A 24,884-nucleotide genomic window follows, 5' to 3' on the forward strand; every position below is an offset into this window, starting at 1 on the left:
AGACATGTTAGTATCGGTTATCTTAGTAACAAATTGTGTGTTCATGAGAGTAAAGTTGAGCCTAGGATGAAGCCTCCCTGGTGAAACGTAAGTCAGGTTGGTGAACAGAAGCCACAAGCGATACCATTTAGTTTGTTCTTAATGTGATTTTTAACTTGGCCTTTTGTAAGAATACTAAATATTGTGCAGTGTTCCTGTAGTCCTGTGGTACTTCATCATTGAAGGACAGTTTTCTGGCTTTATCGGGACCAAATCATAGGAAAAACTGTGCATGTTGAAGGGTTAATACCTGACATGGGAATGAGCGATGGGGCGGGGGCAGCAGGTAAGAAAATATTGTTCCAGTGAGTGAGGATCTGTCTGGAATTGCAAAGACTGAGATTGGGAATTTGTACAACCGTGTCCTCATATATTTTTACCTGTACTATTTAGACAGCTGCACAGCAGGTCTTAAGATTTATTATAAATAAGCAAGATTCAAAGACACAAAATATATTTAATGTTTTTTAAGTGCTAAATGCTCTATTCTATTTTAACATACTGAAATAGTAGCTACAAATGATAAAAAGGCTGTCTGTGGCAGTAATAGTATTGGCTTATTACAATAGACCAACAATGATTGATCATTGTGCGTTCAGTCTCTGATTGGGCCCAGGTGTTCATATAAATGATGTAGCCCTTTAAGGATAGGTCACCAATGTTTTAATCCATAAAATCTTCTTCTCAAATTCTAACAATCAAAAACATTGAACATTTATGGATTTACAAAGTTCTGACGGGTTTTTTGCAAACCCCTGATGAAATTAAGTTATTGGTTCTGTTCTCAATATATTTTCAATAAGATTGTAGCTTTTTTCATAAAACTGTACATTCCAATACCTTCTAATGAGGCCAAAATATATATAAAAAATATAATATATATTTGTTGAGATATCTATTTACATATCTCACCAACAAGAAAACACTGCTAACATCTTTCAAATACTTTGTACAGGTCTGGGAGATTTGCAAGCTGCAGGACACTTCCATCTTCTGCAAAATCTTTTCGGGGTAGTAGGTGCATCTTAAAAGCTTTGTACAAAATGTGCTCAGTTGTCCATCTCCAAGAAGGAGCGTCAACATCCAAATCCTTGTCCTACAAAAAGAATACAAAGTCAAGCAAAACCGGATGCTATTTTGTAGATTTAATAGCACTACTGTAATACTTAACAGTTTGCTGGCTCCTCCAATACAATCATGTTAAAAATCTAGCTAAATCTATATGAAAATAATAGCAATTCATATTAAAATAATTTAATATAAATAATGAAAAGTGGCTTATAAAACCCCAAAACATTTATTATTGCAACGCTACAATCTGAATTAATCCTTTTTGGAGCTCTTTGCATAACAAGACATAATTTTCATTGGTCCTATATTCTGCTACATACAGTTGAAACCAGAAGTTTACATACACTATCTAAAAAGACACATCTGCATGTTTTTCTCACTATCTGACATGAAATCAGAATAAACCTTTCCTGTTTTCGGTCAAGTAAGAGCCAAAAATATATGTATTTGCCAGATGCCAGAATAATGAGAGAGAGAGAAAATATTTTAAGGTATTTAGATTACAGAAAAGTGAAAAGTTTACATACACAAAAATGTGACATCGCAATTTAAATCCCCGCCGTGGTAAATCTTCACTTACCCGGCTCCATTGGCATCGCAGTAACGTGATCACTGTGAGCCGATGGTTGCCGTGGTAGCACATGGTCATGTGATGACTCCTGTAGCTATCATGAGTCACTTCCTGTTTCGCCCGGCCAAGTGCTGCCAGTAACAAGAGGTGAGCATTTCTAGTGTTCTCAGCTGTGTAGCTGTGATCAACAGAAATAAATTAGCAATCACACTGCTGATCCTTATAGTCCCCTAGGGGATTAGTAAAATAAAAAAAAAAAAAAAAGTTTTAAAAAATTTAAAAAGAAACAAAAAAACCCTCAAAACCTAAAAAAGTTCATTTCACCCCCAATTCGCCTCATTGACAATTAAAGGGTTAAAAAATGAAAACTATACACATATTTGGTATCGCTGCGTTCAGAAATGCACGATCTATCAAAATACAAAATCAATTATTCTGATCGGTAAACAGCATAGCGGCAAAAACATTTCAAATGCCAAAATTACGTTTTTTGGTCGCCACACATTTTGTGCAAAATGCAATAATAGGCAATCAAAACGTAGCATCTTCGCAAAAATGGTACCATTAAAAATTCCCTGACGAAGGTGTCGCCGAAACGTGCGCGTCGGGGTTTGGCGTCGCATGTGCGGACTGTTTCTCCACTTCTCTCCACGATCAGGTAAACTTTACCATCCATACCTCCTTTCACTTTCTCCTACATCTTCTTACACCATGTCACCATGTGGGTAATGAGATGCAGTGTGCTTTAGCCATTTGTACTTTACTTTTTCATTGTTTCACTGCATACCTACATCTCATCTCCCCCATGTAATGTTGTATTAGAGTGGTCATATTTCCATCTGCCTGAATTGTGTGTTTTTTACATGGAGTCCCTGCCCCCACACTGTGGTTTTATTCGCATGTGATGCCGGTTCTTCTGTTTGGTCACCGTGCCTTGTGGCAAATACCCCCCCCCCCTCTTTTTAATCAATAAAAGATTTATTTTCTGACCTTAATCCGTTCTCTGTAGAATTTATTTCTACCTATCGGTGTTTCCATTAAAAGCGTCTGCTTGAGATGCAAAAATACAAGCTGTCACTGAGACATAGATTCCAGAAAATGAGAATGCTACGGGCTGTGAAAAATTGCACAAATAGTGTGCCACTTTTTTTGGACAAATTCTGATATTTTTTTAACCCCTTAGATAAAAGTAAACCTATACAGGTTTGGTATCTATGAACTCGTAACAACTTAAGGAATGATATGGACACTGTTTTACCATATAGTGAACACGGTGAATAAAATATGCCACAAGCAACCATGCAATCACACTATTTGTTTTTACAATTTTTCCGCACTTGGAATTTTTTTTTGCAGTTTTCCAGTACACTATATGGTAAAACTTATAATTTCATTTAAAAGTACAATCGGCCAGGGGTGAAGGTGTTAATGTTGATAAATGTAAAGTAATGCACCCAGGAAAGAGTACTCCTATAGCTGTATATACATTAAATGGAAGTAATCTCGGGACTACAGAACAGGAGAAGGACTTAGGTATTCTCATTACAAATAAGCTGAGCAGCAGCACTCAATGTCAAGCAGCAGCTAACAAGATATTAGGGTGTATAAAAAGAGAGATTAGATCCCGTGATCCCAACGTATTGTTACCCCTCTATAAATCACTTGTAAGGCCACATCTGGAATATGGGATCCAGTTTTGGTCTCCACATTCTAAACAGGACATTCAGAAGATAGAGTCAGTTCAAAGCCAGCTAACTAGACTACTACAAGGAATGGAAGGCCTCACATATGATGAGAGGTGGAAAAAGTTGGATGTGTTTAGCTTAGAAAAAAGAAATCTCAGAGGAGATCTCATTTATATGTATAAATACATGTGTGGTCAATACAAAGGACTGGCACATGACTTATTCCTTCCAAAGACAGTACTAAGGACCAGGGGGAATTCACTGCGAGTGGAAGAAAATCGATTCCGGCAGCTATATAGGAAAGGGTTCTTTACAGCTAAAGCAGTCAGACTGTGGAATGCCCTACCACAAGAGGTGGTAATGGCAGATACTATAACATTATTTAAAAAATGGCTGGATGATTTCCTCAGTACACACAACATTGTTGCTTACAAATGATTTAATGTATAATTGGTGGAGGAAGGTTGAACTAGATGGACCTAAGTCTTTTTTTCAACCTATGTAACTACGTAAGATGATTATGTGGCATCAATTAAGACATCAGCCAGGAACTTAAAGCTTGGGTGGAAATGGGTCTTCCAAATGGATAACGACCCAAAGCATACTGCCAAACTGGTTACAAAGTGGCTTAAGGATAACAAAGTCAATGTTTTGGAGTGGCCATCACAAAGCTTGATCTCATTATATTGAAAATTTATGGGCAAAACTGTAAAGGCAGGTGCGAGCAAGGCGACCTACAAACATGGCTCAGTTACACCAATTCTGTCTGGAGGAATGGGAATACATTTCTACCAACTATTGTGAGAAGCTTGTGGAAGGAGATCAAAACTGTTTGACCCAAGTCATACAGTTTAAGGTTAATGGTACCAAATACTAATGCAATGGATGGAAACTTTGCAGAAAGTAAGAAAAATGCCTGAAAAAATCTCTCATTACTCTGACATTTGACAACGGGAAAGGTTTATTCTGATTTCATGTCAAATAGTGAGAAAAACCTGCAGATGTGTCTTTATAGAGAGCAGAGGGAAACTTTTGGTTTCTACTGTAGGATTTATTGATCACTTCTAATTTCACTTTTTTGTCAGGAGGAATGTATAAAAAAGTAAGCAATTCTGGATATGGAGATACACACACTTGAATGTTATTCTCACTATCTAACATGAAATCAGAATAGTACTTATCTCATTTTGTACATGTTTTTCATAGCAGTAATGCACGTCTATATTCTCATATTCATTGTTCCACATATCGTAGCACTACAGAGTGCAATTGTCTCCTTTTTATGTTACTATGCGTCATGTTCAGTTTGCACCTGTTCACATTACAACATTACAAAGGTAATTTGTATGCCCATATTAACAGGTCAAAGTGATGACGGAGTCCCTTTAACCTTCGTTCGGCTGAGTAGGTACAATTGTAACTATTCAGTTTTAAAATTGCAATAATTTTCTTTTTCCTAAAGCTGTAGACGGCTGAAACTTTGTGACATCTCTGCAGTTTTGGTCCAGAATATATTGGCCATATTTCAATAAAATATCTCCACCCCCTTCCGAGATAAGGGGTCGCTGTTAACGTTGTAAAATTATGCAGCCTGACGAAGGTTAAGCCTAATACAGAATTACTTGTCAAACAATAAATATTGTCACCCCTTAAATACCTCAGAAGCGGCAGAGTCTTCAAGTATATAGTTCTTTCTGATAGAGTAAAACATAGCACATTCTTTGCTAAAACTTTCAAAACATTCTTTCTCGTCGTCCCAGTTGACCTGCACAGAAATTAATGCAAACCTGTTATAAAGACTATAAATTAAATATGATACAAAGAATACAGTGACTTGATGTGTTGTAGTTCATATAAGCTGGTATACAAGCAGTGCCCTGAACAATGAATCAAAAGAGCCTTAGGCTATGTGCGCACGTTGCGTAAAAACATGCAGTTACGCTGCGCTTTGTAGCGCAGCGTAACTGCATGCGTCCTGCGGCCCCTGCACAGTCTATGGAGATTGTCACTTCTTTCCTGCGCTTTGCCGGCAGCTCCTGCTCTGTCTATGGCAGGAGCTGCAGGCAGAGCGCATGGAATCGGCGCTCACTACGGACATTTCTGCAGCGATCTAAAGCGCACATGTGCTCTTCAGATCGCTGCAGAAATTTCTGCAGGGCTAGTACGCAACGTGCGCACATAGCCTTACAGTATATCCTCATCATAACTTTGACAGTATACCTTGAAAATAAAATGGATAAAACCATCTTATTTTCGGAATGCAGGTGATTATAATTCATAAGGGGTCAGCACCTTGTTCTAACATTAACCCCTTCATCCCAGAGCAAGGTTTTCACCTTAATGACCAGGCCATTTTTTGCAATTCTAACCAGTGTCACTTTGACAGATTATAACTCTGGAATACTTCAGCAGATCCTACTGATTCTGACATAGTTTTTTAGAGACATATTATACTCCATGACAGTGGTAAAATTAGGACGATATTTTTTGCGTTTATCTGTGAAAATATTGTAAATTTGGCGAAAATTTTGAAAATGTCACAATTTTCAAATTTTGAAATGTTATGCCCATAAATCTGAAATATATGTCACACAAAAAAGTTAATAATTACAATTCCCACATGTATACTTTACATCAGTGCAGTTTTTGAAACAATTTTTTTTGTTAGGAAGTTAGGAGTCAAAGTTTAGCAGCAATTTCAGTTTTCCCAAAAAATTTACAAAACCATTTTTTTAGGGACCACATCACATTTAAAGTGACTTTGAGAAACCTAAGGCTAAGTTCACATTTCCGTTGTTTTGCATCAGTCACATGCGTTGCTTGACGCATGTGACTGATGCGTGTACAACGGATGACAAAGAAAGGCTAAGTTCACACTTCCGTTGTTTTGCATCAGTCACAATCCGTTGCCTTGAGGAATTACGGTATCCTGCAAAATATATTGCAGGAATCCTGTTTTTCCCCATAGACTTCTATTAGTGATGGATTGCGACTGATGATGCTGCGTTGCATCCGCTGCGTCGCGGTCAGTCGTTTTTTAACTAACCGCCGGGCGGGAGCAAGGCAGCCTGTAACGTTTTTTGAGCAGCACGATCCGTAGGATTTTGCTGCGCATGCTCTCTCTGGCTCCCTGCCCCCTTAACCAGGATAAACATCGGGTAACCAAGCAATGCGCTTTGGTTAGTTACCCAATATTTACAGTGGTTACGGGTGCAGGGAGCCCGCGCTAAGCTGGTATCCAAGATAAATATCGGGTAACCAAGCAAAAAGTGCTTTGCTTATACCCGATATTTACCCTGAATACAGTGTGCAAGGAGGCCGACACTTCCCCACTCGGCTCCGCCCCCTCCCGCACTCCGCATGTGTACACACTCACACACACACACACACACACATACACACACACTCACTTGTCCCCAGCCCTGCAGTCCCTGCGGCACTGAAGTCCTCAGCTCCACGGCCCCGCTCGGCTCCGCCCCCTCCCGCACTCCGCATGTACACATGCATGTAGACACACACACACACACTCACTCACTAACCTGTCCCCAGCCATGCAGACCGCGGCACTGATGTCCTCAGCTCCGCCCCCAGCACACAACGGAGTCCGACAATGAAATTCTTTCTTTGTTATCCGTTGTACAACGCATCAGTCACATGCGTCAAGCAACACATGTGACTGATGCAAAACAACGGAAGTGTGAACTTAGCCTAAGTGACAGAAAATACCCAAAAGTGACACCATTCTAAAAACTGCACCCCTCACACTGCTCAAAACCACAGCGAAGAAGTGTATTAACCCTTCAGGCGTTTCACATGAACCAAAGCAATATGTAAGGAAAAAGGGAAAATTTTACTTTTTTTTAGACAAAAATTGTTACTTAAGCCATAAAATTTTGCATTTTCACAAGGGCATCAGGAAAAAATGCACCATAAAATGTATTGCGCAATTTGTGCTTAGTACATTGATACTTCATATGTGGTAGAAATCAATTGTTTGGGTGCACAGCAGGGGCTGGAAGGAAAGGAGCGACATTTGAATTTTTGAAAACAAAATTAGGTGGAATCATTAGCGGTCACTTTGTCACATTTGGAGACTACCTGATGTGCCTAAACAGTGTAGCTCCCCTACAAGTGACCCCAACTTGGAAACTAGACCCCTCAAGGAATTTATCTTGCTGTCTGGTGAGCACCTTGAACCCCCAGGAGCTTCACAGAAGATTACAACATTGAGCCGTGAAAATATATTTATTTTTATTTACCATGAAATTGTTATTTCAACCAGATAGCATTTTTTTTTCCACAAGGGTATCAGGAAAAAATGCACCATACAATGTATTGTTCAATTTGTCTTGAGTAGACAGATACTTCATATATGATGGAAATCAATTGTTTGGTTGCACAACGGGGCTTGGGAGGGAAGGAGCGCCATTTGAATTTTTGAAAGCAAAATTAGCTGGAATCATTAGCAGACGTCATGTCGCGTTTGGAGACCCCCTGAGGTGCCTAAACAGTGTAGCTCCCCCACAAGTGACCCTATTTTGGAAACTAGACCCCTCAAGAAATGTATCTAGATGTTTGGTGAACACCTTGAACCCCTGGGGGATTCACAGAATTTTATAACGCTGAGCCATAAAATATTAACATTTATTTTTTTTACCACAAATATGTTGCTTCAACCAGGTAGCGTTTTTCACAATGGTATCAGGAAAAAATGCACCATACAATTTATTGTGGAATTTCTTCTTGAGACCCCATATGTGGTCGAAAACTACTTTTGAGGCACAGTGCAAAGTCAAAAAGGGAAAGAGCACGATATTTGAGATCAGATTTAGTTACAATGGTTTGCAGTTGCCTTGTCAGATTGGCAGGGCTACTGAGGTGCCAGAACAGCAGAAACCCCCCAAGTGACCCCATGTTACAGGCTACACCCCTCAATGAATTCATCCACAGGTGCAATGAGTATATTGACACCACAGGTGTGTCCAAAATGTTATACTATTGGGCAGTAAAGAAAAAAAAATTACATTTTTACCACTAAAATTTGTTTAAACCCCAGATTTGCAATTTTTACAAGGGTAATAAATAAAAAAAGTCCCATAATGCGTTGCATAATTTGTCCTGAATGTGACAATACCTCATGTGACTGTACAGTACTATTTGGCAGCACCACAGGGCTCAGGAGGGAAGGAGTGCCATTTGATTTTTGGAGCACAGGTTTTCCTAGAATAGTTTGCGCACTCCATTTGCAGAGCCCCTAAACTGTAGAACAGAAGAACACTTCTCAAGTCATCAATTTTTGGAAATTACACCCATCTAAGTATTCATCTACAGGTGTAGTAACAATATAGTCTCTGGACAACATGGTGTCAAATGCAGTGAATGTTGTAGCATTAAAGATTGCAAACATTCTGGATTAGTTCCCCTATATCCTGTGCTCTATGCTCAGCACTTACATAAGGGTTTCAAACTACATCTCTGAAATACGTGAATCAGATGAAACCCACGATGGATCTATTCACTAAGGAGGCAGCAGAGTTACTCCAGACTCCGTTTGGCTCTGTTCAGCGGTGTCCGTCTTTTCAATGATCAACAAAAACTGTTGCTGACTGCACGTTTGTGCACGTCTGAAAAGACGCATAAAAATATGGACACCACCGGATCACAGGCCAGACGTGAGGCCAAAGTGATATACTCTGTCTCATTATAGTGACTTTCAGTTGGGTATTATGTCTGAATCACATTTTTTTCAGAGATTTACACGTAATCTCCAGTGTAAGTGCTTAGCGTAGAGCACAGGATAAATATGAGCTGCCCTGTACTGCAAGCTTTTAGCAGCAGAATGAACAAATCAATAGCGATTGAAGAATTGGCTTTATTTATTCATTTTTTACGCCATTTACCTTGCGGTATAGGTGATTAGGCGGCTTTATTCCTCAGGTCAGTACGATTACAACGATACCAGGTTTATATAGTTTCTTTTAGGTTTGGCAACTACCACACTAAAAATTGCTTTTTACAAAATAAAGATTTGTTGCATCACTGGATTTTGAAGACTAAAGTTTTTATTTTCCTGCTGACATAGTCATATGAGGGCTTGTTTTTTGTGGGATAAATTGGAGTTTTTATTGGTACCATTTGGGGCCACATATTTTTTCCATATTTTTTGACTGCTTTATACTCCACTTTTTGGGAGGCAAAGAAGGGAATTTTGTTACTTACCGTAAATTCCTTTTCTTCTAGCTCCAATTGGGAGACCCAGACGATTGGGTGTATAGCTACTGCCTCCGGAGGCCACACAAAGTATTACACTAAGAAGTGTAAGGCCCCTCCCCTTCTGCATATACACCCCCCGTGGGATCACGGGCTGCTTCAGTTTTAGTGCAAAAGCAAGAAGGAGGAAAGCCAATAACTGGTTAAACAATTCAATCCGAAGGAACATCGGGGAACTGAAACCATTCAACATGAACAACATGTGTACCCGAACAACCAAAAATCCCGAAGGAACAGGGGCGGGTGCTGGGTCTCCCAATTGGAGCTAGAAGAAAAGGAATTTACGGTAAGTAACAAAATTCCCTTCTTCTTCGGCGCTCCATTGGGAGACCCAGACGATTGGGACGTCCAAAAGCAGTCCCTGGGTGGGTAAATTAATACCTCAAGTTTGGACTGTAAAAACAGCCCTTCCCTACATGGAGGCAACTGCCGCCTGCAGGACTTTTCTACTTAGGCTGGCATCCGCCTAAGCGTAGGCATGCACCTGATAACGCTTGGTGAAGGTGTGCAGACTCGCCCAGGTAGCCGCCTGGCACACCTGCTGAGCCGTAGCCTGGTGCCGTAATGCCCAGGACGCACCCACGGCTCTGGTAGAATGGGCCTTCAGCCCTGATGGAACCGGAAGCCCAGCAGAACGGTAGGCTTCAAGAATTGGTTCCTTGATCCATCGAGTCAGGGTGGATTTGTAAGCCTGCGACCCTTTGCGCTGACCAGCGACAAGTACAAGAGTGCATCCGAGCGGCGCAGGGGCGCCGTGCGGGAAAAGTAGATTCTGAGCGCTCTCATCAGATCCAACAAACGCAAATCCAATTCATATCGATGAACTGGATGAGGGCAAAAGGAAGGGAAGGAGAGATCCTGACTGAGATGAAAGGGGGATACCACCTTAGGGAGAAACCCCGGAATCAGGCGCAGCACTACCTTGTCTTGGTGAAAACACCAGGAAGGGAGCTTTGGATGACCGCGCTGCTAGCTCGGACACTCTCTGAAGAGACGTGACCGCTACCAAAAAAGGCCACTTTCTGTGAAAGTCGAGAAAGTGAAACATCCCTCAGAGGCTCAAAGGGCGGCTCCTGGAGAGCAATTAGTACCCTGTTCAGATCCCATGGGTCTAACGGCCTCTTGTACGGAGGGACAATGTGACAAACCCCCTGCAGGAACGTGCGTACCTGAGGAAGTCGTACTATGCGCTTCTGAAAGAATACAGACAGCGCTGGGACTTGTCCGTTAAGGGAGCCGAGCGACAAACCTTTTCCCAAACCAGAATGCAGGAAGGAAGGAAAAGTAGGCAATGCAAAAGTCCAGGGAGACACTCCCTGAGCAGAGCACTAAGATAAGAATATCTTCCACGTCTTGTGGTAGATCTTGGCAGACGTCGGCTTCCTAGCCCGTCTCATGGTGGCAATGACGTCTTGAGATAATCCTGAAGACGCTAGGATCCAGGACTCAATGGCCACACAGTTAGGTTCAGGGCCGTAGAATTCAGATGGAAAAAACGGCCCTTGGGACAGTAAGTCTGGCCGGTCTGGTAGTGCCCACGGTTGGTCGACCGAGAGATGCCACAGATGCAGGTACCACGACCTCCTCGGCCCGTCTGGGGCGACGAGGATGGCGCGGCGGCAATCGGAGCTGATTTTGCGTAGCCCTCTGGCAACAGTGCCAGAGGGGAAAACACATAGGGTAGCTGGACCTGCGACCAATCCTGAACTAAGGCGCCTGCCGCCAGAGCTCTTTGATCGTGAGACCGCGCCATGAAAATCGGGCCCTTGTTGTCGTGCCGAGACGTCATTAGGTCGACGTCCGGCCTCCCCCAGCGGCTACAGATTTCTTGAAACCCGTCCGGGTGCAGAGACCATTCCCCTGCGTCCATGCCCTGGCGACTGAGGAAGTCTTGCTTCCCAGTTTTCTACGCCCGGGATGTGAACTGCGGATATGGTGTATGCTCTGTCTTCCACCCACATAAGAATCCGCCGGACTTCCTGGGAGGCTTGCCGACTGCGTGTTCCGCCTTGGTGGATGATGTATGCCACCGCTGCGAAGTTGTCCGAATGAATTCGGATCTGTTTGCCTTCCAGCCTCTGCTGGAAGGCTTGCAGGGCAAGATACCCTGCCCAGATGTCCAGAACATTGATCTGAAGGGTGGACTCCTCTGAAGAGAGTCCTTGCCCGTCTGAGAAAGGGGTACGTTCCTGTCTAGGGACGTCGACTTCCCATCCCATTGGCGAAGAATGTCCTATAGAAGTGGACGCAGATGAAAACTGCGCGAAAGGGACTGCCTCTGCATGAGGCGTCTTAAGGGGTGTGACTGGCCTTGAAGGAGAGACTGCACCCCCGTCTGTAGTGAACGCCGTATGTCCAGCGGGAGCTGCACTATCTTTGAGAGAGTGTGAAGCTCCATGCCAAGATATGTCAGCGATTGGGTCGGTGTCAGATTTAACTTTGAAAAGTTTATGATCCACCCGAAACTCTGGAGAGTTTCCAGCGCCACGTTCAGGCTGTGTTGGCATGCCTCTTGAGAGGGTGCCTTGACAAGTAGATCGTCCAAGTAAGGGATCACAGAGTGACCCTGAGAGTGCAGGACTGCTCCCACTGCTGCCATAAACTTGGTGAAAAGCCGTGGGGCTGTCACCAGACCGAAGGGCAGGGCTACGAACTGAAGATGCTCGTCTTCAATAACGAATCGTAGCCAACACCGGTGCTCTGGAGCAATCGGCACGTGGAGATAAGCATCCTGAGTCTATTGACGGTAGGAAATTTCCTTGAGACATTGAGGCAATGACGGAGCGGGGGGATTCCATCCGGAACCGCCTGGTTTTCACGTGCTTGTTGAGCAGTTTTAGGTCCAAAACGGAACGGAAAGAGCCGTCGTTTTTTGGTACCACAACCAGATTGAAGTAAAAACCGTATCTTGTTCCTGAGGAGGAACAGGGATTACCACTCCTTCTGCCTGCAGAAGAGCATCGGCTCGGTCGGGAGGTGATGAAGTTCTGAAGATCTAGACGGAGGACGAGAACAGAACTCCATCCTGTACACGTGAGACAAAATGTCTCTCACCCACCGGTCTTTGACCTGTGGCAGCTAAATGTCGCCAAAGCGGGAGAGTCTGCCACCGACCGCGGATGCGGAGAGAGAGGGCTGAACGTCATGAGGAAACCGCCTTGGTAGCGGTTCCTCCGGCTGCCTTCCTTGGGCGTGATTGAGCCCGCCAGGAATCTGCGCCTCTCTGAGCCTTTTGAGTCCTTTTGGACGAGGACAATTGGGACCTGCCCGAGCCTGGGAAGGACCGAAACCTCGACTGTCCCTTCCTCTGTTGGTGTTGTTTGATCTGGGCTGGTGTAAGGAAGAGTCCTTACCCTTGGACTGTTTAATGATTTCATCCAATCGCTCACCAAACAGTCTGTCACCAGATAATGGCAAACTGGTTAAGCACTTTTTTGGAAGCAGAATCTGCTTTCCATTCCCTCAACCACAAGGTGCGTAAAACCACGGAGTTGGCGGACGCCACTGACGTACGGTTCGTAGAGTGCAGGACAGCATTAATAGCGTAAGTCGCAATGCAAACATTGCGAGGTTAAGGACGCCATCTGCGGCACAGATGTACATGTGACAGTGTCCACGTGCGCAAGACCAGCTGAAATAGCTTGGAATGCCCGTACGGCTGCGAATGCCGGAGCAACCGACACGCCGATAGCTTCATAGACAGAATTCAACCAGAGGACCATCTGTCTGTCAATGGCATCTTTAAGTGAAGACCCATCTTCCACTGCAACTATGGATCTAGCGGCAAGCCTGGAGATTGGGGGATCCACCTTTGGACACTGGGTCCAGCGCTTGACCACGTCATGGAGAAAAAAGGATAACGTGTATCCTTAATACGATTGGAGAACGCTTATCTGGATAAGTGTGGTGTTTCCGGATTGCTTCTCTGAAGTCAGAGTGGCCGGACAAGTACTCAATATACGCTTGAGATACTGAAAAAGGAATTTCTCCTGCTGTGAAGCTGACTCCTCCACCGGAGGAGCTGAGGGAGAAATATCCAACATTCCATTGATGGACGCTAGAAGATCATTCACTATGGCGTCACCATCCGGTGTATCCGGATTGAGAGCGGTCTCAGGATCAGAGTCCTGATCAGCTACGTCTGCCTCATCATACAGAGAGTCCTGCTGGGACCCTAACCAGTGATGAAGCCGAGTGCCGCTCCCAGCGAGCTCGCTTAGGCTGTCTGGGACTGTTGTCAGAGCCTGCGCCCTGGGATGCATGGGACCCCCCCGGAGCACTGATTTGTTCCAAATGAGGGTGGCCAGGGAGCATTGTATCAACATTGCCCATGGTCCGTCTGGACTGCAAGTCTCTAAGATGTTAGTCACAGTCACAGACAATCTATCAGCCAAAACTGCAACTCCGTCCCTGTCCCTGGACAGGGTTCACAGGTGGTTCCTTTGGCCACCTCTAGCAGAGACCCCGGCTGACCAAGTGCTACAGGGGAGCATTGCACACAATGGGGACAGTGGAACCTGCAGTACAAGCAGTATAGAAAGCCTGTGCCTTGGCACCCTTGCTTTTTTGCTGCTGTTGTCTAGCCATCTAGAAGTATATAGCCAAGAATAGCGACCGTACAGTGCAATGTATAGCATACAAGCAGAAAGTACAAATGAACACTTCAGCACATGCAGTACAAGCAGCATAGAAAGCCTGTGCCTTAGCACCCTTGCTTTTTTGCTGCTGTTGTCTAGCCATCTAGGAGTATATAGCCAAGAATAGCGACCGTACAGTGCAGTGTATAGCATACCAGCATAAAGTGCAAATGAACACTTCAGCACATGCAATACAAGCAGCCTAGAAAGCCTGTGCCCTAGCACCCTTGCTTTTTGCTGCTGTAGTCTAGCCATCTAGGCATAAAATACAAATGGCATTAGTGGGGTCAGCACTTCAGGTGCCGCTTACCGCCCGCACAAAAGCGGGTGTGTGGTCGCCCGAATCCTGTGACTGGTTGCCCAGAGCTTGTCTCCCTTCTCCAGCCCAGACTGCGTGCAGGAATGGCTGCCGGCGTCTTGTGAAGAGGGGCGGGCCGTGGGCGTGCCCCAGACAAGAGCGGGAAACTGGCGTCCCACTGTGTCCAGTGAAGGGGGCTGGAGAATGCAAAGCAGACTCCAGCTCTCGGCGCTGACTTTCTGTACAGCGTCCCGCCCCTCCCCTGACTGACAGGGCTGGGGGCGGGAACGAAGCGAAAACTAGGCCGCAAAGCCGGGGACTCGAGTAATAAGCGCGGCCGTCCTTGTGCACGGCCAGCGCGGAAGTCCCCGGCGCACCACAAGTCCCAGCCGCGCCACAGTGTAAAACACCCCGCAACGGCCGGCGAGGCAGTTTCTAACACATAAATTCACTCAGCTAAGCTGCAGTGAATAATAGCACAAGCGCTCCGCGCTGTTGTCCCCGGCGCACTAACACTCCCAGCAATGCTGGTGTGTGTGTGCGCGATGTGTACGGGGACACAGAGTACCTTAATGTAGCAGGGCCCTGTCCCTGACGATACCCAGCTCCATATCCAGCAGGTTCTCCGGGTCTGTGGATGGAGCCCGGTCTCAGTGCCTGGAGACCGGTAAGATCCCACTTCACCCAGAGCCCTGAGGGGGGATGGGGAAGGAAAACAGCATGTGGGCTCCAGCCTCCGTACCCGCAATGGGTACCTCAACCTTAACAAACACCCGACAAAAGTGGGGTGAGAAGGGAGCATGCTGGGGGCCCCATATGGGCCCACTTTTCTTCCAACCGACATAGTCAGCAGCTGCTGCTGACTAAAAACAGTGGAGCTATGCGTGGATGTCTGACCTCCTTCGCACAAAGCATAAAACTGAAGCAGCCCGTGATCCCACGGGGGGTGTATATGCAGAAGGGGAGGGGCCTTACACTTCTTAGTGTAATACTTTGTGTGGCCTCCGGAGGCAGTAGCTATACACCCAATCGTCTGGGTCTCCCAATGGAGCGCCGAAGAAATCAAGAAGAAACAGAAATTCAGGAATTATTTTTTGTTATGTTGTTTACTGTGCCATAAAAAGCGATAAACCAGTTTTATTTTTCTGGTCGGTACAATTGCAGGCATTTATATAGTTTTTTTTTATGTTTTGCTGCTTTTACACCCAAAAAATTTTATAGGAAAAAAAAGTTTTGCATTGCTGTATTCTGAAAGCTACAGTTTAGTTTTTCACCGATGCAGCTGTATGGCGGCTTGTTTTTTGTGGGACAAGATGACTTTCAGCTGTACCATGTTTATTTACATGTGACTTTTTGATCGCGTTTTATTCCATTTTTTTTGACAGGTGTATGATGAAAAGACGTAGTTTTTACTACATTTTTTACTGTGTTCACTGAAGGTGTTACCTAGGTTGACAGTTTTATAGCTCAGGTTCTTTTTATACATAAATATACAAATTTGTTGGAATATTTTTTTTTTTATTTCCACAATTTTTCTTTTAATACTTTTAACATTTCTTTTTACTTTATTTTGACTTAGTCTCTTCATGGGACACTAAGGCCGGTTTCTGACGTCCGTGTTTCAGGTACGTGTGACATCTGTTTTTAACACAGATGCCACACGTACCCATGTCAGTCTATGGTGTTCCTCACACGGACCGTGTGACCCCGCAAGCACACATTGAGACATGTCTGTTTTTTCTCCGGCAGCACGTACCACACACTGATGTAATCCGTGTGACATCAGTGTGACACGTACCGGAGAAAACACGTGTCTTTGTAATAAAAAGATTCTCTATATTCACCTGTATCCAGCGGTGTGGTCTTCGAATCTGCAGTCTCCTGCTTCTGACTTATTCATTATTCAGTGCACTGAGGAGCAGGGGACTGCGCACGCGTGCGAGCAGTGAGGCAAGGATGTTAACGAAGTTCACAGTGAACTCAGAAGACATCCTGACGACACCCCCGTGACACCTGCGCCAATGCAGGTTTAGCAGCTGTCACTTCATGGGTTCATCAGAGTTCATTGTGAACTCCGATGATCCTGTGACATTACTGCCACGACACCAGCTGTAGCGCGGTTGTCACGGGGGTGTCATCAGGATGTCATCTTAGTTCATTGTGAACTCCGATTAATCTGTGGCGTCACTGCCGGGCCTGCACACACACTGCGGAGGGTGCCCCTGCGGTGACCTGGGCTGACCTCATAAGATTCCTCTCCCAGCCTCCTGAATGTTGCGATTGTATTTATTGATCGCAGCATTTAGGGGGTTAAATTGCCGGAAGCAGCATGGGCACTGCTCCTGGCAGTTAGAACCGGGTCCCAGCTACAAGATTAGCCTGGGATCCGGCGGCGATGGCGGGGGTACAGCGCGGGAACCCCTTGCAATTATAAAAGTTAACAAAAATAATTAAAAGTAAAATGTGTTATTTCAAGTTAAGGATTGAACAACATTTTCTTGAGTTTCAGAACAATATTTAGAGCACCATAAATAGTAACTTCTCTGCTAGAGAAATTATTGTAGTCTTCTGTAAAGCCTGCTTTACACGTTGCAATTTCGCATACGATATCGTATGCGATTTGCAACGCCCCCATCGTATGTGTGGCACGTTCAATTTGTTGAATGTGCCGCACAAACGATTAACCCCCGTCACACATACTTACCTTCCTGGAGTGGGAGGGACGTTCGGCGTCACATCGACGTCACGCGGCAGCCGGCCAATAGAAGCGGAGGGGCGGAGCTGAGCGGGACGTAAACATCCTGCCCACCTGCTTCCTTCCGCATTACCGGCCGGGAGCCGCAGGACATAGGTAAGATCTGTTCATCGTTCCCGGGGTGTCACACACTGCAATGTGTGCTACCCCGGGTATGATGAACAATCGGACGTACAATTCATGAGGAATGTACGACGTGCGTGCGATGAACGTTTTACCGTTCAACCGCAATCGCACGTAGCAGTTACACACTGCAATGTAACTTACAATGCCGGATGTGCGTCACTTACGACGTGACCCCGCCGACACATTGTAAGATACATTGCAGCGTGTAAAGCGGGCTTTAATAGCAGCTAAAGACCACAAAAGTTAAAATTGTCATTACCTCTGTGGCCAGTCGTAAGATGAACATCGGCAATCCTTCCAACGGTGGAATGTAGTTGTCTAACAAGAGTGGTATCCCTGTAACGTTGCCCCCCTGTGAGGAAACATACATTTGTTAGGAAAATGACTTTTTTGTTTGTGCAAAATACCAAATCTTGTTTGCAATCAATGGGCCACATTTCTGGGAGCATTGAAAGGAACCTAAAAGGTTTTATATCAATCAGATGGGGTGCACAGACACACACATTACACACACACACTGATAGAGATTATTTATATATATATATATATATATATACTCTATCTATATCTCGTATTCGGCCCCTTTGAATTTTTCAACATTTTCCCACATTTTTTCAACCTTTTCCCACATTTCAGGCTTCAAACAAAGATAAACATTTTAAAGTTATGGTGAAAAATCAACAACAAGTGGGACACAATTGTGCAGTTGAACGATATTTATTGCTTATTTTAAACTTTCAGAAAAAATAATAAACTGAAAATTGGGGCGTGCAATATTATTCGGCCCCTTTAAGTTAATACTTTGTAGCGCCACCTTTTCCTGTGATTACAGCTGCAAGTCGCTTGGGGTATGTCTCTATCAGTTTTGCACATCGAGAGACTGAAATTCTTGCCCATTCTTCCGTTGCAAACATCTTGATCTGAGTGAGGTTGGAGGAGAGCGTTTGTGAACAGCAGTTTTCAGCTCTTTCCACAGATTCTCGATTGGATTGAGGTCTGGACTTTGACTTAGCCATTCTAACACCTGGATACGTTTATTGTGAACCATTCCATTGTAGATTTTGCTTTATGTTTGGGATCTTTAGGGGGCTTTACACGCTATGATATTGTTCATGTTTTATCGTCGGGGTCACTTCGTTAGTGACGCACATCCGGCGTCATTAACGATATCGCAGCGTGTGACACTTATGTGCAACCTAAAACGATTGCAAAAGCGGCCAAAATAGTTTGCCGCGGGGAGGTCGTCCTAAAAAAAAACGTTTACCTCTCATTAGCGATGTTGTTCATCGTTCCTGCAGCACCACACATCGCTGTGTGTGATACCGCAGGAGCAAGGAACATCTCCTTACCTGCCTCCATCGGTAATGTGGAAGGAGGAGGTGGGCGGGATGTTTACGTCCCGCTCATCTCCGTCCCTCTGCTTCTATTGGCCGCCTGCCGTGTGACGTCGCTGTGACGCCGCACGACCCGCCCCCTTAGAAAGGAGGTGGATTGTCGGCCAGAGCGACGTCGCAGGGCAGGTAAGCCATGTGACGGGGGAGCGAGATTTTGTGTGCGACGGGCAGCGATATGCCCGTGTTGCACAAACGATGGGGGCGGGTACGCACGCTAGCGATATCGGTACCGATATCGCTACCATGTAAAGCCCCCTTTTGTCTTGTTGAAAGACAAATCTCCGTCCCAGTCTCAGGTCTTTTGCAGACTCCAACAGGTTTTCTTCAAGAATGGTCCTGTATTTGGCTCCATCCATCTTCCCATCAATTTTAACCATCTTCCCTGTCCCTGCTGATGTAAAGCAGGCCCAAACCATGATGCTGCCACCACCATGTTTGACAGTGGGGATGGTGTGTTCAGGGTGATGAGCTGTGTTGCTTTTAAACCAATCATATCAATTGGCATTGTGCCCAAAAAAAGTTAGATTTTGGTTTCATCTGACCAGAGCACCTTCTTCCACATGTTTGGTGTAGCTCCCAGGTGGCTTGTGGCAAATTTTAAATGACACTTTATATGGATATCTTTGAGAAATGGCTTTCTTCTTGCCACTCTTCCATAAAGGCCAGATTTGCGCAGTGTACGACTGATTGTTGTCCTATGGACAGCCTCTCCCACCTCAGCTGTAGATCTCTGCAGAGTGATCATGGGCCTCGTGGCTGCATCTCTGATCAGTCTTCTTCTTGTTTGAGATGAAAGTTTGGATGGACGGCGGGTCTTCGTAGATTTGCAGTGGTATGATACTCCTCCCATTTCAATATGATCTCTTGCACAGTGCTTCTTGGGATATTTAAAGTTTTGGAAATCTTTTTGTAACCAAATCCGGCTTTAAACGTCTCCACAACATTATCACGGACTTGCCTGTTTTGTTCCTTGGTCTTCATGATGCTATCTGCGCTTTAAACAGAACACTGAGCTTATCATAGAGCAGGTGTATTTATATGGAGACTTGATTACACACAGGTGGCTTATATTTATCATCATTAGTCATTTAGGACAACATTGGATCATTCAGAGATCCTCAATGAACTTCTGGAGTGAGTTTACTGCACTGAAAGTAAAGGGGACAAATAATATTGCACCCCCCACTTTTCAGATTTTTATTTTTTTACAAAAGTTTAAAATAATTTTGTTCAACTTCACAATGGTGTCCCAGTTGTTGTTGATTCTTCACCATAACATTAACATTTTTATCTTTATGTTTGAAGCCTGAAATGTGGGAAAAGGTTGAAAAATTCAAGGGGGCTGAATACTTTCGCAAGTCACTGTAATATATATGTGTGTGTGTGTGTGTGTGTAAAAAACACATACAGTGGGGAAAATACTCTGCCGATATTGCAAGTTTCCCCACACACAAAGAATGGAGAGGTCTGTAATTTTTTATCGTAGGTACACTTGAACTGTGACAGACAAAATGAAAAAAAATCCAGAAAATCACACTGTATGATTTTTAAAAGATTAATTTGCATTTTATTGCATGAAATAAGTATTTGATCACCTACCAACCAGGAAGAATTCTGGCTCTCACAGACCTGTTATTTTTATTTTAAGAAGCCCTCCTACTCTACTCATTACCTGTATTAATGGCAAATGTTTGAACTAGTTACCTGTATAATAGACATCTGTCCACACAATCAATCACACTCCAACCTCTCCACCATGGCTAAGATGACTGCACCATATTGAAGGGAGGATGGATGGGGTTTTGTATCGCGGGATTTTGGCATATAACCTCCTTCCTCAGTAAGAGCATTGAAGATGGGCCGTGGCTGGGTTTTCGAGCAAGACAATGACCCAAAACACACAGCCATTGCAACTAAGGAGTTGCTCTGTAAGAAGCATTTCAAGGTCCTGGAGTGGTCTAGCCAGTCTTCAGACGTGAACCAAATAGAACATTTTTGGAGGCAGGTGAAACTCAATGTTTCCCAGTGACACCCTTGAAACCTGTAAGATCTTGAGAAGATCTGTAAGGGGGAGTGGGCCAAAATCTTTGTCTGCAGTGTGTGTAAATTTGGTCAAGAACTATGGGAAACCTCCCACCTCTGTAATTGCAAACAAAGGTTTCTGCATATTGCCAAGAAGAAAAATCAGTTCGGCATGGTGATGTAAATACCGTATTTTTCGGACTATAAGACGCACCGGACCATAAGACGCACCCTGGTTTTAGAGGAGGATAATCGTAAAATAAAATTTTAAGCAAAAAATGTGGTCATGACACACTGTTATGGGGCGAGGATCTGCTGCCTACACTGTTATGGGGGGTAATGTCCCCAAATTCTCTGCTAACATACCCCATCCTGGTAATGATCCTTCTGCCTTGTATATGTACCCCATCCTGGTATATGCCCTTATCCTGCTATATACTGGCATCCTGCTATATACCCCCATCCTTCTATATAGTGCTATCCTGCTATATACTGCTATATGCTCCCCATCCTGATATATACTGCCATCCTGGTATATGCTCTTAGGCTGCTATATACCCCCATCCTGCTATATACTGCCATGATGATACGCGGGGGGGCAGTGAATATAGCTGCACATGATCACTCTAGGCTGTAGTTTCCAGGGGTGATCACGGCCGGCTGTTAATCATGCGCGCGCCCCCCCCCGCCCATCATCCCGCCCACCTGTCAGTGTCGGCTTCAGCGCTGAGGGATGATGGGCGGGAGGATGGGCGTGCATATGTAATGAGCGGACCCACGTGGTCACTGCTGCAGCCTGCTCGTGCCGCCGATGACCCGCTCCACCGCAGCACCCTCATTCCTGGCTGCAGCACTATATTCAGACCATAAGACGCACCCTCTACTTTCCCCCACCATTTGGGGGAAAAAAAGTGCGTTTTATGGTCCGAAAAATACGGCATCTCACAACTCTACGCAAGCTACAATTTACCTCATCTATTTCAAGCGAGAAATAGTCTTTTAACATTTCAGATTTCTTCTGGAGGAACTGAACAATGTATTCAGCAAGCCCATCTTTAGGGCCATCTTCTTCTGTCCATCCACTTTCAGGACTAGCGAAAGCTAGCATAGCCAATTCATATATAGGGGCAGACTCCTAAACAGATGTAAAAGGGATTACAGTACATAGTCTACCCACATTTCTAAAAACAAAGGGAGTTCATATTAAGAAAATAAATTACTAATATAATGAAAAGAAATCTAGCTACATAACTACAGAATAAGACAAATATGTACTTACAGATAATCTCATTATGCCAAAATTTCCAAAATCATTAATAAGAATTTGATAGAAGAGTTCTTCACTACAGGAGAGAGGAGTCATAGCAAAAAGAGAAAAAAAAAATACATTATTACCAATATGTTTAATGGAAAAATCTAATGTTGCCAGAAGGGAAAACTGTTTTAGCAATATTGTGCTACCATAACAAAAACAGAAAAAGCAACGGAAGAAAAAAAAAACTGCACAGAAGTATGTCCAGTTCAGACTAAGAGTGATGTTTTGGGTCTTTGTAATAAGCTGCATATTGCATTAAACACAACTAAATGTTTGTAGTTATGTAGTTCCCATTAGGTTTCTGAAAGGTTCAAGTTTCTACATGGATTATGTCCTTCAACTCTCCACTTATAGGTGATGTTTCGGGAAAGAAGGATTAGGCATTTTGATTTATAACACCTGATTCTTTTGTTTTCAGGGCAGATAGGCCAGGGCAATCTGTCAGCAAATTATTTTTTTCTCCATACTGAAAAGAAGGGAATTTTGTTACTTACCGTAAATTCCTTTTCTTCTAGCTCCAATTGGGAGACCCAGCCGATATAGCTACTGCCTCCGGAGGCCACACAAAGTATTACACTAAAAAGTGTAAGGCCCCTCCCCTTCTGCATATACACCCCCCGTGGGATCACGGGCTCCTCAGTTTTAGTGCAAAAGCAAGAAGGAGGAAAGCCAATAACTGGTTAAACAAATTCAATCCGAAGGAACATCGGAGAACTGAAACCATTCAACATGAACAACATGTGTACCCGAAAAAACCAAAAATCCCGAAGGAAAACAGGGCGGGTGCTGGGTCTCCCAATTGGAGCTAGAAGAAAAGGAATTTACGGTAAGTAACAAAATTCCCTTCTTCTTCGGCGCTCCATTGGGAGACCCAGACGATTGGGACGTCCAAAAGCAGTCCCTGGGTGGGTAAATTAATACCTCAAGTTAGGGCCGTAAAACAGCCCTTCCCTACATGGAGGCAACCGCCGCCTGCAGGACTCTTCTACCTAGGCTGGCATCCGCCTAAGCGTAGGTATGCACCTGATAATGCTTGGTGAAAGTGTGCAGACTCGACCAGGTAGCTGCCTGGCACACCTGCTGAGCCGTAGCCTGGTGCCGTAATGCCCAGGACGCACCCACGGCTCTGGTAGAATGGGCCTTCAGCCCTGATGGAACCGGAAGCCCAGCAGAACGGTAGGCTTCAAGAATTGGTTCCTTGAACCATCGAGCCAGGGTGGATTTGGAAGCCTGCGACCCTTTACGCTGACCAGAGTCAAGTACAAAGAGTGCTTCCGAGCGGCGCAGGGGCGCCGTGCGGGAAATGTAGATTCTGAGTGCTCTCACCAGATCCAACAAATGCAAATCCATTTCATATCGATGAACTGGATGAGGACAAAAGGAAGGTAAGGAGATATCCTGATTGAGATGAAAGGGGGATACCACCTTAGGGAGAAACTCCGGAATCGGGCGCAGCACTACCTTGTCTTGGTGAAACACCAGGAAGGGAGCTTTGGCTGACCGCGCTGCTAGCTCGGACACTGTCCGAAGAGATGTGACCGCTACCAGAAAGGCCACTTTCTGTGAAAGTCGAGAAAGTGAAACATCCCTTATAGGCTCGAAGGACGGCTTCTGGAGAGCAATTAGTACCCTGTTCAGATCCCATGGGTCTAACGGCCTCTTGTACGGAGGGACAATGCGACAAACCCCCTGCAGCAACGTGCGTACCTGAGGAAGTCGTGCTAGGCGCTTCTGAAAGAATACAGACAGCGCTGGGACTTGTCCTTTAAGGGAGCCGAGCGACAAACCTTTTTCCAAACCAGATTGCAGCAAGGAAAGAAAAGTAGGCAATGCAAATGGCCAGGGAGACACTCCCTGAGCAGAGCACTAAGATAAGAATATCTTCCACGTCCTGTGGTAGATCTTGGCAGACGTCGGCTTCCTAGCCCGTCTCATGGTGGCAATGACGTCTTGAGATAATCCTGAAGACGCTAGGATCCAGGACTCAATGGCCACACAGTCAGGTTCAGGGCCGTAGAATTCAGATGGAAAAACGGCCCTTGGGACAGTAAGTCTGGCCGGTCTGGTAGTGCCCACGGTTGGCCGACCGTGAGATGCCACAGATCCGGGTACCACGACCTCCTCGGCCAGTCTGGGGCGACGAGGATGGCGCGGCGGCAATCGGAGCTGATCTTGCGGAGCACTCTGGGCAACAGTGCCAGAGGGGGAAACACATAGGGTAGCTGGAACTGCGACCAATCCTGAACTAAGGCGTCTGCCGCCAGAGCTCTGAGATCGTGAGACCGCGCCATGAAAATCGGGACCTTGTTGTTGTGCCGAGACGCCATTAGGTCGACGTCCGGCATCCCCCAGCGGCTACAGATTTCCTGAAACACGTCCGGGTGCAGAGACCATTCCCCTGCGTCCATACCCTGGCGACTGAGGAAGTCTGCTTCCCAGTTTTCTACGCCCGGGATGTGAACTGCGGATATGGTGGATGCTCTGTCTTCCACCCACATCAGAATCCGCCGGACTGCCTGGGAGGCTTGCCGACTGCGTGTTCCGCCTTGGTGGTTGATGTATGCCACCGCTGTGGAGTTGTCCGACTGAATTCGGATCTGTTTGCCTTCCAGCCACTGCTGGAAGGCTTGCAGGGCAAGATACACTGCCCAGATTTCCAGAACATTGATCTGAAGGGTGGACTCTTGCTGAGTCCACGTAC

At 45.0% G+C, this 24,884-nt stretch overlaps 1 protein-coding gene across 3 annotated transcripts in view; it reads right to left on the reverse strand.

Moving 5' to 3' along the window:
• Nucleotides 1–476: 476 nt before the first annotated feature.
• MLH1 (mutL homolog 1) overlaps nucleotides 477–24,884 on the reverse strand; it is a 188,064-nt gene continuing 163,656 nt past the window's right edge. For 2 of the 3 annotated variants that reach the window (XM_075316573.1, XM_075316575.1), the window contains 5 exons: nucleotides 22,148–22,211; nucleotides 21,839–22,003; nucleotides 17,712–17,804; nucleotides 5,024–5,131; nucleotides 477–1,135 (listed from right to left, as the gene is read on the reverse strand). In XM_075316573.1, the coding sequence (XP_075172688.1) occupies nucleotides 968–1,135; nucleotides 5,024–5,131; nucleotides 17,712–17,804; nucleotides 21,839–22,003; nucleotides 22,148–22,211 (598 nt within the window). In that variant the 3' untranslated portion in view covers nucleotides 477–967. The remainder of the gene's footprint in view (nucleotides 1,136–5,023; nucleotides 5,132–17,711; nucleotides 17,805–21,838; nucleotides 22,004–22,147; nucleotides 22,212–24,884) is intronic. The other variant, XM_075316574.1, reaches the window with a different exon arrangement.

The sequence above is a fragment of the Anomaloglossus baeobatrachus genome, chromosome 6, assembly GCF_048569485.1.
Source record: "Anomaloglossus baeobatrachus isolate aAnoBae1 chromosome 6, aAnoBae1.hap1, whole genome shotgun sequence".
Taxonomy (NCBI): Eukaryota; Metazoa; Chordata; class Amphibia; order Anura; family Aromobatidae; genus Anomaloglossus; species Anomaloglossus baeobatrachus.